The 15,236-nt window shown below is 41.7% G+C and overlaps 1 protein-coding gene across 23 annotated transcripts in view; it reads left to right on the top strand.

Moving 5' to 3' along the window:
• arvcfb (ARVCF delta catenin family member b) overlaps positions 1–15,236 on the top strand; it is a 271,561-nt gene that overhangs the window by 140,231 nt on the left and 116,094 nt on the right. The window contains exon 1 of one of the 23 annotated variants that reach the window (XM_048556422.2): positions 10,559–10,666. The exons of the other annotated variants lie outside the window; for them this stretch is intronic. Coding sequence (XP_048412379.1) covers positions 10,640–10,666 — 27 coding nt within the window. The 5' untranslated portion in view covers positions 10,559–10,639. Of the gene's footprint in view, positions 1–10,558; positions 10,667–15,236 lie in introns of those variants that run through there. 23 annotated transcript variants of the gene reach the window in all.

Here is a 15,236-nt window from a genome sequence, read left to right on the forward strand (position 1 = left end):
GTCACTATTTCTTAATGGAATTGTCAAAGGAGTGGAGAAAATCAAAATTTCAGTTACTAGCCAGAGTTGCATTGAAATGGAAGTAAACAAGAACACAAGTGTATAAAATGTGAGGCTGGATGAACACAGCAGGCCCAGCAGCATCCCAGGAGCATAAAAGCCGACGTCTTGGGCCTAGATCCTTCTCTCTGATGAAGTGTCTAGGCCCGAGACGTCGGCTTTTGTGCTCCTGGGATGCTGCTGGGCCTGCTGTGTTCGTCCAACCTCACATTTTATTATCTTGGATTCTCCAGCATCTGCAGTTCCCATTATCACAAGAATACAAGTGTCATCATTTTCTTGTGATCTGACAAGACATAACAGAGACTCTGACGTTGACAGCACACAGAGGACATTTAGCCCATTATGTCCATGCCAGTTAAAAGATCTGACTACAGTAATCCCTTTTTTCAGTTTTTGATCCATAGCCCTGGAGGCTATTGCAGCAGAAAAAAGGTGAGCATCTGAACACAGTTCAAATGTAAGAGTTTGAGTGAATCATCCTTTCAGGCAATGACTCTAGATTCCCATCACCAGCCCAGTGAAAAGTGTTTTCTTCAAATCTTCTTAGTCTGCCTCTTCCGTTAAACCTATGCCTCCTGGCTACCGACATTTTGCCATCCAGCCTGTAATGCAGTCAATTATATGCATCTCCTTCAGGTCCCCTCTCCACCTTTGCTCCAAGGAAAGCAACACTGGCCTTCCAATCTTTACTCATAGCTCAGACCCTGCTGCCTCGGCAGCATCCTGGTAAATGCCCTCTGCACCTCTATCTTCAGCACTTCTAAAGTTCACCCGTTCGTTGTGTGAAATTCTTGTCCAAGTACACTGTCACTTTTCCAAGTTGAATTCCATTTGCCAATGCTGTGCCAACTAAGCATTCTATTGGCAACTTCCTGCAGCTTACATCTCAGCTCACTATTTACTACTGCACCAACGTTTGTCTCATCAGCAATCAAACTCCATGTTTAAGTCCAAATTATGTATGTACATCCCAAGCAGCAAGGACTTTTAAAGCAGTTCTTAAAATCTCCCTCCTCTTCAAGCTCTGGCCTAATGTCACCTCAAGTAGCTACATGACATTCTTCATTTTCTCATGCTCTTGTGAAGCATATTGGGATCATTAGCTGCATTTACGACTGCGTGATAGAGATAGAAGTGGCAATGTGACACCTGAATGACTTTAGACAAAAGGGTCCTTTCCTCAGCTTCTGGTGTTATGTGCTACATATTCCAATTTAAAGCAGCCATGCATGTGGAAAGCTTCACTGACCATTTTCTGAGAGCAGGTATGTAAATTAGCTGAGTAATCTGTTGAATTGTGAATAAACATCTTGGGAGCACTAATTCCAGGGAAGAATGTTTGTTATAGGATAGTTTTAAAGGTGGCCCTGAAACAATAGTTTTCTTTCAGTTTGTCTGACTGGAATGGCCCACCGTTTCGACATGGTTCTAGCTATAGCTCAAGATCAAAACCACTGCGCACACTTGTCTTTCAGTGCTCATTTGGATCTAGAGGAAAAGATGTATTATTGGTAATGGACAACATTTCATGTTTGCATTATGAGAATATTCAATGTTGTTTGATTACCTCTTGATCGCCAGCAAGGTAGGTAGCATTTGGGTTCCTTGGCCTATCTGCTCCAGACCAGTCCATCCCTCCATCCTTCCTTATCCTTTTCATCTTTTTCTTTTCTTCCTGTCAAAGAAAGTAACATCTCAGAATGACATCTAGAGTAGGACTCTTGGCAAGGCGGCAGTGTGGCCTGGCAGCAGAGCCAGGGACTCCTGGTTGTAGGGTGAGTGTGGGTTAGGTCTCAGAGCAGAGATGGTGGAATGAAGATTAGACTCTGTTATATCTTTGTATTTTTATTCTTAAATGGCTCCATGTTATGGTGACAGTAAAAGCTTTTCACTGTATTTTACTCAATATTCTGTGTGAAATATGAGTGACAATAAATCACTCAGTTTAATTCATTTAAGCAGGAATAAAACTCTCAAATGTTGAAAATTCTTATGCTCAAGTAGCATTTTTTGGGTGACACTTAATATTTCAGGCTGGTAATCTTCGAAAGAGCAGGATAGATACTCTTTGACCTGTTGCGCATGTCCTAATTTTTCTTTGGGATATCTTCTAGATATCTGCAGATGTTTGGTTATGTGTTGATACTTAACTAGGAATTTCCTTGACAGGATTATTCTTAAAAAAAAAGGAAGAGTGTCCAGGACTGATTCTTTCAGATTAGTGAGTGATCATCTGCTTGTCCATTTCGTTTCCTGCTTTTAAATGTTGGAACTATTTCCAAGACCTGTTTTGAGATATCATTGAGTTGCTGGTGACTGTCTTTGTTATTGATCAGCTCATGAACCTCTCAGCTGGTTCATTGCCTGTTGACCATGCAGCAAAACAACTGTATTTCTGTCTTTTATTATTTCCACCCTGCAAATGTGGACAACCTGATTGATCTGTGGAATGTGGACCAATTTAAAAAAAAATTGTACACCTACTGGAATATTAACAGACGCCCAAAAACCTACAGTTCAAGTTTGGAAATGGTTAATTTTATTGTCCAGAACAACCAGTTGTTCATAGTTCTTGGTAAATTGTGTTTAAATTCCTTAAATAGTAAGGACCATGTTAAGAAGGCTGTGTTTTAAGTTAGTAATGTGGCCTTCTTTAAAAGTATACATTACCTAAGTGAATTGAATCTGTCTCTGGTTTTCCTTTTCTTCCCTACCCTCAACTGCCAAAATCACCTGAACTTATTTCTCAACCCGTTGACAGCTCTGCTAAAATGGATGACTCTTGGTCTTGTAGAAATGAGATTGAAAGTCATCCTTGTTCACTTTGATGCTTGAACTGCACAAATTTATTTTGTTCAAGTCCTCCTTAATCTTGCAATTTGAACTCCAAACCTTACTGACTATTTCTGCACATGATTTGCAAAGTTGGGGAAGTTTGAGGATAATGAAGAGAAATACTTAAAGTTGAAAAAGGTTTTGACGACAGTAAACATTTGTAAGGAATATAACAAATAGTACTTTCTGAATGAGTGATAGTGGGAACTGCAGATGCTGGAGATTGTGGACTTCACCAGCTTCAAAATCTCCCCTTCCCCCACCGCATCCCAAAACCAGCCCAGTTCGTCCCCTCCCCCCACTGCACCACACAACCAGCCCAGCTCTTCCCCTCCACCCACTGCATCCCAAAACCAGTCCAACCTGTCTCTGCCTCCCTAACCTGTTCTTCCTCTCACCCATCCCTTCCTCCCACCCCAAGCCGCACCTCCATCTCCTACCTACTAACCTCATCCCACCTCCTTGACCTGTCCGTCTTCCCTGGACTGACCTATCCCCTCCCTACCTCCCCACCTATACTCTCCTCCCCACCTATCTTCTTTTCTCTCCATCTTCGGTCCGCCTCCCCCTCTCTCCCTATTTATTCCAGAACCCTCACCCCATCCCCCTCTCTGATGAAGGGTCTAGGCCCGAAACATCAGCTTTTGTGCTCCTGAGATGCTGCTGGGCCTACTGTGTTCATTCAGCCTCACATTTTATTATCTAGTACTTTCTGAAGTTGACTAAGGCAATAATACTTTACACGTTTTTAGTCATTCACCAGTTTTGATCAGTGCAGGTTGAATCTTAAATAGGCGAAGAACGATTTTCGGACATGTCTTCAAAAGCCAGTTCTTTCAGATTATAGGTGCAGTATTTATTCAGTACTTAATTATTGAAATATTTCCCTTGTCATAATCATAGAAAATTCCAGCAAGGAAGACAATCATTTTCCATGTTCTTAGAGAAATTTTGGAATCCATCTCTGCATAGATGATTTCTCATACTCCTGGGGCAGATGGGACTTGAACCCATGCCTCATGGCTCAGAGATGGGGACTACCACTACTACAGTGCTACAAAAGCCCTCATGACATTTACATACTGGGCCTTTGAAAGACGAGTCCAGCTTTGTCTCACATACCAGGATTTTGTCCATTCCGCCGCCCCCCCGCCCCCGCCCCCCGGAAACCCCTCACCCTTGAGTTCCTGACCTTGTGACATGATTCAAGGGATTGATGTTCATCGTCCTTTCAATTGGAGGGTTTCAGATCCTAATAAATTTGTATGAAAGAATTCTTATTCTCAATTTTTTGTCAGTGGCTTTGAACTTACTGCTTCTGGCCATAATTTTTGTCTAACAACAAAGACTCTCCTCCCAACCTCCTGTTATGATTTGCCTTAATCACCTTTGTTCCGTCAAGAATACTCTTTAAATTCTTCCAATTTCCCAAGTTTTTCACCCCAGTGAAATACCTCTCAACCCTTTCATGCCTCAAAAAGCTATTAAAAGTAATTCTGTACAAACTCCCAAGGTAGTAAGAACTGTAGATACTGGTGTCTGAAATAACACTGGGCAACCGGAAGAACGCAGCAGGCCAGGGAACATCAGAGGAGCAGGGAAGCTGACGTCTCTGGTTGGGACCCTTCTTCAGAAGTTTGCCAGGTGGTGTTGAGGGTAAGAGGGGATGGAGTGTCTGCAATAAATAGAGGCTGGGGAAGATAGGTGAGTGCATGTAGGCAGTGGTGGGGATTAGTCAGTGAGGAGGGAGGAGCGGATAGGTGGGAGAGATGATGGACAGGTCAAGGAGGCAGGGATAAGAGGGAGGGTTGGTCATGGGATGAGGCTGGGGGTAGGGAGATTTTGAAGCAAGTAAAGTCCATTGGGTTGTTGGCTCCCAAGATGGAATCTGAGGTGCTGCTCCTCGAGTTTCCAGGTGGTGTCATTGTCTCTGGAGGAGGCCCAGGATTGACATGTTATCCAGGGAAAGGGAGGGAGTTGAAGTGGTTCACGACTGGGGGGTGGTATTGTTTGTCATGAACAGAGTGCAGGTGCTCTACAAAACAGCTTCTGAGCCTCTGCTTAGTCTTCCCGATGTAGAGGAGGCCACGTCGGGAGCAGCAGATGCAATAAACCATATTAACAGATGTGCAGGTGAACCTCTGTCAGATGTGGAGGGTCTTTTGGGGGTCATGGGATGGAGGTGTGGGTGAGGGTAGGAGATGTAGCATTTCCTGTGTTTGCAGGGAAGCATGCCAGGGGTGGTGAGGCTGGTGGGGCGTGTGGAGTGGACGAGGGAGTTGCGGAGAGTGTGTAGTCTCCATGGAAGGCAGATATGGGTGGGGAGGGAAATATATCCTTTGTGGGGTCAGATTACAGGTGGTGGAAGTGGCGGAGAATGATGCATTGAATCTGGAGGTTATTGGAGTGATGTGTGCGGACCAGGGGGATTCTGCCCTTGGTTTTTGTTGCAGTGAGGGTGTGAGGCAGAGGTGTGGGAAATGCAAGAGATACGATCGAGAACATTTACAACCACTGAAGACGGAAGTTGCAGTCCTTGAAATACGAGGACATCTGGGATGTTCGGAAGTGGAAAGCCTCATAATGGGAGCAGATGTAGCAGAGACAGTGGAATTGGGAGTGAGGGATTGCATTCTTGCAGGAAGGTGTGTGGGAGGTGGTGTAGTCTCGGTAACTGTGGGAGTCAGTGGGCTTGAAACATATCTGAGATGGAGACAGGTGCAGGAAGGAGAGGGAGGTATCGGAGATGGTCGAGGTGAACTTGAGGTTCGGATGAAAGGTGTCAGTAAAGTTGATGAACTGTTCAAGCTCCTCGGGAGCACAGTGCAGCGCTGATTATAGTCATTGATGTAGCAGAGGAAGAGGTGGGGCATAGTGGATTTTACCCTCTTCAAAATCTCCCCGCCCCCAGAACAACCCTCCCCCTCATCCCCGCCTCCTTGACCTGTCCATTTTCTTTCCTACCTATCCGGTCCTCCCACCTCACTAACGAATCCCCACCACTGCCTACATGCACTCACCTATCACCATCCAACCCACTTTCCCCTGCCCCAACCCCCCCATCTCTATTTATCGCAGGGCCTCCTTCCCCCTCCCCCATTTCTTTTTTTTTAAAAAAAGCGTCCCGACCAGAAACGTCAGCTTTCCTGCTCCTCTGCTGTCTGAACTCCAAGATTGTTCTTTTGAATGTGCCTGTGGCTATGTTCTTGAGAGAAACAGTTCTAATGTTTTAATTAGAGCTCATTCCTGTTTGTAAAACCAACTTCAGTATATAACGCTTTAAAATCTGTGCCTTCACACAAGTTTAGCAATAGTCACTGGATCAAATGGTGAAAAATTTGTAATTTGACTGGCACCCAGTAATGTCTGATTTTGGAGGAATTTGCTGATAATAAGTTTAAGCTCTAGTCTTCCATTGTGTTTGATATCTTGAATTATTCTTGCATTGCTGAACATTCCAAAGGCAAAATTAACACTACCAAAGATGAAACACCTAATTCAAAGAAACATGATGTTGACTTTTTGAGTGTAGCATAGTTGTGTATTGTTTGTGTCAATCTGTTGTGGATCTTGTGTATTTCAACTTGTGAGAAACTTTTTGAAACTTAGTACCCCCAAACATTTTCTTGAAGATTCTGGTTGGACTTTTTTGTCATGTGAGAACCAGACCTTTCAGCACAATCTTTCTCGGTCTCCTTAGCACAGTTAGAGTTTAAGCAAACAATTGTTAGACTCATTGTCAGAAAACTTGAGCTACAACTTGCAACAGTAAATATCTGACCAATGCTTGCTCAAGTCAAAACAAGAATGTTTTGCTCTGTTTAGCAGGAGAACTAATGTTTATCTGTATGTTTTTGCTGATAGTTGTAAAATTGATCTTTCACGTGTTGTGCCATGTTGGATTTGAAACACACTTGTTCCTTTGTAACAAATTTAAACAATGGGAGCTTTGTTTCATCTGTTTGTGAGGCATACATAATTGCCAATAAATGCATTATGGAGACAAGGTCACCTGTAAGATTGTAGAGAAGGACATAAAAGCTAGAGAACTTGGAAATAAAAGGGTCTTCGAAATAGTTCGTATTACAGAAGAGGGGGTGCTGAAGGTTTTATAAAATGCATAAAGTTAGGTAAATCCTAGGACCTGATCAGGTATTTCCCAGAAACCTGTGGGAAGCTAGGAAAAAGATTGGTGGGCCTGTTGCTGTGATATTAGTATCATCAACAGCCATGTGTGAAGTGCTAGAGGATGACTAAAATGGTGTCATTATTTGAAGGCTATAAGGAAAAGCCAGGAACTGTAGACCAGTGAGCCTTGTGTATGTTGATAAAATGTGAGGCTGGATGAACACAGCAGGCCAAGCAGCATCTCAGGAGCACAAAAGCTGACGTTTCGGGCCTAGACCCTTCATCAGAGAGGGGGATGGGGGGAGGGAACTGGAATAAATAGGGAGAGAGGGGGAGGCGGACCGAAGATGAAGGGTCTAGGCCCGAAACGTCAGCTTTTGTGCTCCTGAGATGCTGCTTGGCCTGCTGTGTTCATCCAGCCTCACATTTTATCATCTTGGAATCTCCAGCATCTGCAGTTCCCATTATCTCTGATACTATTTTAGCCTTGTGTATGTGTTGGGTTAACTTGTTTGAGGGACAGGATTTGCATGTGTTTGGAAAGGCAATGATTGCATAGGGATAGACAGCATGGCTTTGTGCGTGGGAAATAGTGTGTCTCATTTTAAAAACAATACTTAAAACGCAAATTCCTTCTCCTGACCACTGTAAAAGTGTGTGTTGAGGGTCCAGGCTTGGAAGGATAGCAATTTAGTGTTCTCTGTGAGTTTGATGTACTTCCCCCACGTTGTGTCTCAGTTTGGAAAGAACGGCAGTGCGCATATTGATATCATCATTAAGTGACAGACTGCTGATGTTTATGGAGCCTCCATATGTGAAGATACCAACAATCTCCGGTGACACATTGTCAAGGCTGGAAGATGAAGTTATGGTACAATGTTGACCTTGACATTTGTTTTACTAATGCTGGAAATTGAACCAAACTCTTTATAGATGTGAGTGTTTATCTACTTCCTGCTGAAAGCCTTCATTTGTAAGTAATCCTACTGTGGCTTTGTTAGCATGGAACAATTCTTGAGCATTTGATGCACCTTGGTCTTAGATCTCAGATCTCATTTGTCAGTGAAGGGACACAACCTGTTGGCATCATTGCAGATTTCAGAGCATTCCAATTTTGTTCATCAAAGCTGATCCTAATCCATCACAGTGTCATGACAATTGATCATGTTAAATGGCTTTGAAAAGTCTCATTTTCTGCTGCAGCTTAAATAGACTGTCACTGCTCAGATGGCGAATGTCGTGATAAATGGTAATGTATAGTCGTCTCTTTGTTCTCTGCTTTTTTTTGTTTGCAGTTACCATACTGGAAATGTCAAATTAAATGCCAGTCTTCCAGATCCGAAACTAGGTTGGGATTCAGAATAGATGCAGTAGCTTAGGGTCTGTGGTCTGCTTTCGCCCAAAGACAAAATTGGCCAGTATTTTGTCCACTGAGCTTGGCAGGGAAATGCTGCAGTAGCTCTGGCATCTCTGCAGCTTCTCTAGTTCTCAAAGAGGATCGTAGTCTTTGCCTTGACCTTCTTTCTCAAAGAGACAAAGATGTTTGTGTACCTGCTGCAGGAGTGCCTGCACTTTGGATGTGACAACTTGTTCTGCCAAGACAAAGCAGTCTTTCTGTAGTAGCTAGATCTTCTTTGACTGTCTTCTCTTACACCACCTAGAGTGTTCCAACCATGCATCTTTCCAGCTGTTGATTGCAGTTGGTGTTGACCTTCCATGCTTTGTTTTCATGGAATTGTTTTCTTTCCTGAGGTCCCTTCATCTTTTATGTCCCTTTTTGTGTGCAGCGGGTTCATGTGAGGCATCTTGTCTGTGGTTAAGAGTTAACATGCTTTCTGCTTTTTTTTTGTGTTAGTTTGCTTCTCATCTTTATCCTGCAACAATCAAATACAAATGTGTGGTTGAAAATGAGTGTTTGCGCCAGCCCACACATCCTATCATTTTTTTAATAAATACTGCAATTGTTTATCTTTACATCAACAATGAACATGACCATGCTGTTTCAGTATACTGCACGTAAATATGACAGCCAAAACTAGAATAGTTACTGGTTAACAGGTAGTTACTAGTTAACCGGTAGTTTACAAAGAGCTTTGACACTGCTAAAGTTTCAAAAGCACCATATTTTCTCTTGAGAATGAACATGAGCAGAGAAGAAAATGAAAATTGAAATATTGCTATTTTGCATCCCTTTCCTTCAAAATTCATTTTCTCATCTACCCATTAAAGATGATGAGTCCAAGTTTTTGCAAGTATTACCTCCCAGAATATTTACATCAATTATTAAGATTATTTGTTCTGGCTCTACTTTGCACTGCCTTTCAACGGTATTTCCCAAATATTTTTCCACTGGCTCCTCTGCTCCCTCAGCGTGAAATTTTTTTGGAGCCATTCAGTGAGAGAGATAGAGATGCTGATGAGGAAGCCCAGAGATTATACTCAACTTGGAGCTTTGTGGTGGCCGTTTCTGTGTGAGAGTTTGCAACATTGTCTTTGTTTTTGGAAGCTCTGGCCTACAAAATGCAAATATCTCAGCTGTGCCTTGCTCACCAGCAGTGAATGCTGCCATTGGAATTCAATATTTTCTAATTGCATACAAATGCTTGCAGTAAAGTGGATGAGTATTTGAGGTTTATAACGAGCTGTACTGGCTCTGCTGAAAAAAATCTTAACTAGTTTACACTATTTTATACTAGTGATATGTTTGTGATTTAACATTTGGCTGCTCATGAGTTGGGAAAATGTCAAGAAATACCTTGTTGTATTAGTTAACTTTGTAATGCACTCTTATAACCTCGAGCATTTTTAGTTTGATTCACTCCACACTGGCCTCCATGCCTCAGCTGTCCAGGCCTGTAGTTCTGAAATTCACCTCCTTAAACTTCTTTCTCTCTTCCTCCATGGTTTCATTCCTCAAAACGTATCTCATCAACTAAAGTTTTAGTCATTTGCGCTGACTCTTCCCTTCGTGTCCAATTTACTTGAACAATGCCACTGCTGAATCCCTTGGCATATTCTACTGTTAACTTTGTATTTGCGTAATATCTGTATTATCACAAGATTGGGTTAATTTTCGCTTTCTCATGCTTATCAGTTTAGCATGATTCGAACTAGTTGTCTCAAACCTTTATCCTCTCTGCCTCCCATTTGAGCCCCTTATTGATTGCAGTGACAGTATGAGTGCTATTTGCAGTAAAATCTTCTGCCAGTCTCGTAGATTTCACTCCAGTGATTGCTTCCGTTGTGGTTGAACTGAGCTGCTTGTGTCCTTATCCTGTATAAAATGTAGCAACTGTTTATGATCACTGTAGGAGTGTCAGTAGCAGGAAGTTTGATTGTGTAGGAATTAAATACTATTGTTTGAACTGCTGTATCCTTTTATACAAAAACAAGCTAAGCATGAATGTGGAAGTGAGATTAGTTGTTTACGTGAAATCTAGGGTTGGCAAGGATTCTGATTGGGTTACTAATCTCCATAAATAAACAATCTTTTTTCCAGCTTGCAGGGTTGGGATTTAGGTTAGCTAGGATACTGATTTTACTGGGTTTGGATGCTACAATCATTGTCAAGATTGAAGCATGCTTTGTCCTGAACGCAAGAGTCTTGGATCAAATGAAATGGGACACTCTGCAGTTACTGGTGCGTATGTTTTAACCATGTAAAACAGTAGAGCATCTTTAGAGGAACTAGCATAATTTCAGTATGCTCATGAAAGTAAACAAAATGTTCATGTAGTTGACATTGAAACATTCAAACATTGTTCTTTACCTCTGACCAATTGATTACTTTGAAGAATAGTCAGTGAAGTGCAGCAACCAGTTTGTGTGCACGCTTTCCTTTTGCTGAGCTACTTTTTAGGACAACATAAACTTTTTAAATAATGTTTCCAATATACAAAGTTATGGTTTACAACAAGTACAATACACCAAGAGTAGTGAGCTGTTAACTGGTTCTCTTTTACTAGTTTTCTTGTGTATTTTAAGCAATATTCTGTGCCACTGTTAATCTGAATCTAAGAAAGCACTGTCTTGGATGTCATGGTATGTCACAGCCAGTATATTAACAGACACCTTACCAATACTGATTTTGGTTTTAATACAAGAGGCATTCAACACTTCACTGAAAATCAAATTGGAAGTTGAGATTAAGTCAGCCTGTGACATCCACAAGCATGCGCAGTGGTTGCAAAATCGCTGAAATTAATTGAAATTGTGATTAAACCCTAACAAACCTTGAGAATGAGGAAAAAGTAGGTAACGAGAAAAAAAGGGGACAAGTTGATTTGTAGTTTCTTTTAATCTACTTTATATTCTACATATGCACAGAAGAAAAATTCAGGTTAGAGTGTGCAGTCATAATTTACCACATTCCAGTAACCTTTGGAAATTAGTGTTCTTTGTTTGTGGTGCTGTTTGCAATAAGGCAGTCTTATCAATGGGATGTGTATGTGTGCCGTATAAGCTTAAAGTATAATTATTCTGCATTTGTGAAATATGTTCTGGCACCGCGGGAGGTGGGGGGTGGGGGGGGTTGGTGGTGAAGGTTGTAATTTAGAAACATAGTCTTGTTGTTTCAGTTGGAATGTGCAAGGAATTGAGATATTGGCATCAGATATACAGCATAGAAATATACCCTTGGGCCCAACCCGCCCACGCTGGCCAGGTAGCTTAAATAAATCTAGTCCCATTTGCTAGCATTTGACCCATATCCCTCTTAAACCCTTCCTATTCATATACCCATCCAGCTGGTGTTTTAAATGTTGTAATTGTACCAACTCCCACCGCTTCCTCTGGCAGCTCATTCTATACACATTATTCTCTGCATGAACATGTTGCCTCAGATCCCTTTTAAATCTTTTCCCCTCTCAGCTTGAACCAGTGCCCCTTTAGTTTTGGACTCGCCAGCCCCAGAGAAAAGGCCCTCTCTGTTTATCTTATCCATGCCCTTCATGATTTTATAAACCTCCAGAAGGTCACCCCTCAGCCTTCAACACTCCAGGGAGAATAACCCTAGTCTATTCAGCCTCTCCCTATAGCTCCAACTCTGGCAGCATCCTTAAATCTTGTCTGAACCCTTTCAAGTTAAACAACATGCTCCCTATAGCAGGGAGACCAGAATTGCATGCAGTATTCCAAAAATGACCTAACCAATGTCCTGTACAACTGCGAATGACTTCCCAGCTCCTATACTCAATGCACTGACCAATGAAGACAAGCATACCAAATGCCGCCTTCACTATCCACCTACAACTCCACTTTTTGAGGGATTATGAACCTGCACTCCAAGATCTCTTTTGTTCAGCAACATTCCCCAGGATGTTACCATTACGTGTATAAGCCCTGCTCTGATTTGATTTACCAAAATGCACCTCCTCACATATCTACTTTAAACTCCACCTGCCACACTCTTTGGCCCATTGATCCATCTGATCAAGATTCTGGTGTAAGCTGAGGTCACCTTCACTGTCCACTACACCCTCCAATTTTAGTGTCATCTGCAAACTTACTAACCATACCTCTTTTGTTCACATCTATATAATTTATATAAATGATGAAAAACACTGGACCCAGCACTAACCCTTGTGGCACACCAGTGGTCACAGAATCCTGTCTGAAAAGTAATCCTCCGCCACCACACACTGTCTCCTACATTCAAGCCAGTTCTGTATCCAGATAACTAGTTCTCCCTGTATTCCATGTGATCTAACCTTACTAACCAGTCTACCATGAGAAACCTTGTCAAATGCCTTACTGAAGTCCATGTAGATCATGTCCACCGTTATGTCATCAATCCTCTTTGTTATTTCAAAAAAACTCAATCACGTTCGTGAGACATGATTTTCCATATGCAAAGCCATATTGACTATCCCTAATCAGTCCTTGTCTTACCTTTCCACATAGGTGGAAATCCAGTCCCTCAGTATCCCATCACTGATGTTGGGCTCGCCAGTCTGTAGTTCCCTAGCTCGTCCTTACCACCTTTCTTAAATGGTGGCATCACATTAGCTGCCCTTCAGTCTTCTGGCATCTCACCTGTGGCTATTGATGATACACATGTTTCAGCAATCACTTCCCTTGCTTCCCACAGAGTTCTAGAGGTGCACCTGATCAGGTCCCGGGATGTATCTACCTTTATGCACTCTTGGAGCAGAGGTGTTGAAATATGCTGATTGGAACACTTCCTTGCATCTGTATGAGAAAAAGCTGAGTGTAGAATGCACAAGTTTTAGAAATTGTAAAATAGTTATTTTAAACATAAGCTTTTCTTGAATTGTGATATAACCTAGGAGTTTATTTTAACTTTCAGTGGAAGAAACCTTACAGCACATGCTACTGAATCTGTAATTCCTGGATGTTTTGGTTGACACAATGCTTACAGTAATTAACAGATACTTTCATTTCACTGCAATCTAGCAACAATAAGTGAGTAACTGCAGTCCAGCTAAATTTAGAGTATGATTGTAGATAATCCTAATTATTACTTCACTAGACCAGCAGCTTTTTGTAAGCATAAGATGGTGTCAGAGCTGGCAAAGTGGAAAATGTGTTCATTGCGTTAGTTGAACTACTTTAAGTGGTAGCAGAGAAAGATTTGTAAGTTTTAGGATAATAATGGGTATATTGGAGCATTAGCGCAATATCCCTTGAGTAGTGATGGCTAACTGATCATCCATAGTTGGAGAAGCTGCTCCTGTCTACTGCCCTAGCTGAGGAAAAGATAAGCAGCTGAAGTTGGTGTTGTTTATGGATCTTTTTGACCTGTTGCTGAATATTCACAGACAGCTTTTGTGAGCCAGGCAGTTAAAATTGAGCTGTTTTCAGCTTCATTGTTGTCGACTGATAACACATGCTTTTTCGGTGGTCATTTGCATATAGTGAATCATTATGGGAGCTCAACATTGAAATATTTGAGTGCCAAAAAATGGAACCAAATGATTTTTTTAAGTAAATCTTCCAGCTTAAATTGAATATGGAAAATATCTTTTCTTGATTTTGAAGATAGGAATGTAGAACTAATCGTATACTGGTCACATCACAAGAACCTAATTTAAGAACAAGACGAGACCATACAGCCCATTTAGCTCTGTTCCATCATTTATTATGATCATGGCTAACCTTGGGCTCCAAATCTACTTTCTGTCTTGGTCCCCATATCCATTAGTGATCTGAGACACCTAACACACTCTCTGCCTTGTTTGCATGAGCACAGTTAAGAGTTGGCCACTCTGCAATTCCATTAGATCGTGGCTAATCTGATTTTAACGTTACCTGTATATTCATAGAACATTACAGCACAGTACAGGCCCTTCGGCGCCTGATGTTGTGCCAACCTGTCATACCGATCTCAAGCCCATCTAACCTACACTATTCCATGTACGTCCATATGCTTGTCCAATGCCGACTTAAATGTACCTTAATTTGGCGAATCTACTACCGTTGCAGGCCAAGCGTTCCATTCCCTTACTACTCTGAGTAAAGAAACTACCTCTGACATCTGTCCTATATCTTTAACCCCTCAATTTAAAGCTATGCCCCCTCGTGCTCGCCGTCACCAACCTAGGAAAAAGGCTCTCCCTATCCACCCTATCTAACCCTCTGATTATTATTCCTGCATATCCTTAAAAACTTTGCGTCCCCTTGTTCTAGACAACTGTCACCAACGTCCAGCAGAAAAATCAAAAGTTACTTGATCCGTCTATATTACCTTTCAACTTCTTTCTCTTCTCTTCACAACATGCCTCCCCATATAGCTTTGTTTTGTCAATATATGCTATGAATAGAGATTGTAAATAGCAGAGACCCGAGCACTGATCTTTGCACTCAATCCTAACTTCAGACTGCCACATGTATCCCTACTGGCTCTATCATTTGGTTAAATCTCTCTCCTCGCTAATCTTAACCCCCTCCAACCACCCCCCAAACGAAACCATGAGCCCGTTTATTGTGTGTTAATATTTTATGTAGCTTTGCCATTTAAGTCATTTTGCAATGGAACTTCGAACTGCATGATTTTATGATTACAGTTTACCTTTCTGTAACATTGCTAATTTCTGGTATTAGGGGCCTCATTTATGGGATATAATTAGGTCTTCCTGAGAGGGGCAGTGAAATCCATAGTATACCTTCTGAATTCAATTTGGTGAACTTTCTGTATTAGCCAGGAGAAAAGACCGATCAAGTCAACTTTTAAAAATAAAAGCATGAAAACA

Source organism: Stegostoma tigrinum, chromosome 26, assembly GCF_030684315.1.
Source record: "Stegostoma tigrinum isolate sSteTig4 chromosome 26, sSteTig4.hap1, whole genome shotgun sequence".
NCBI lineage: Eukaryota > Metazoa > Chordata > Chondrichthyes > Orectolobiformes > Stegostomatidae > Stegostoma > Stegostoma tigrinum.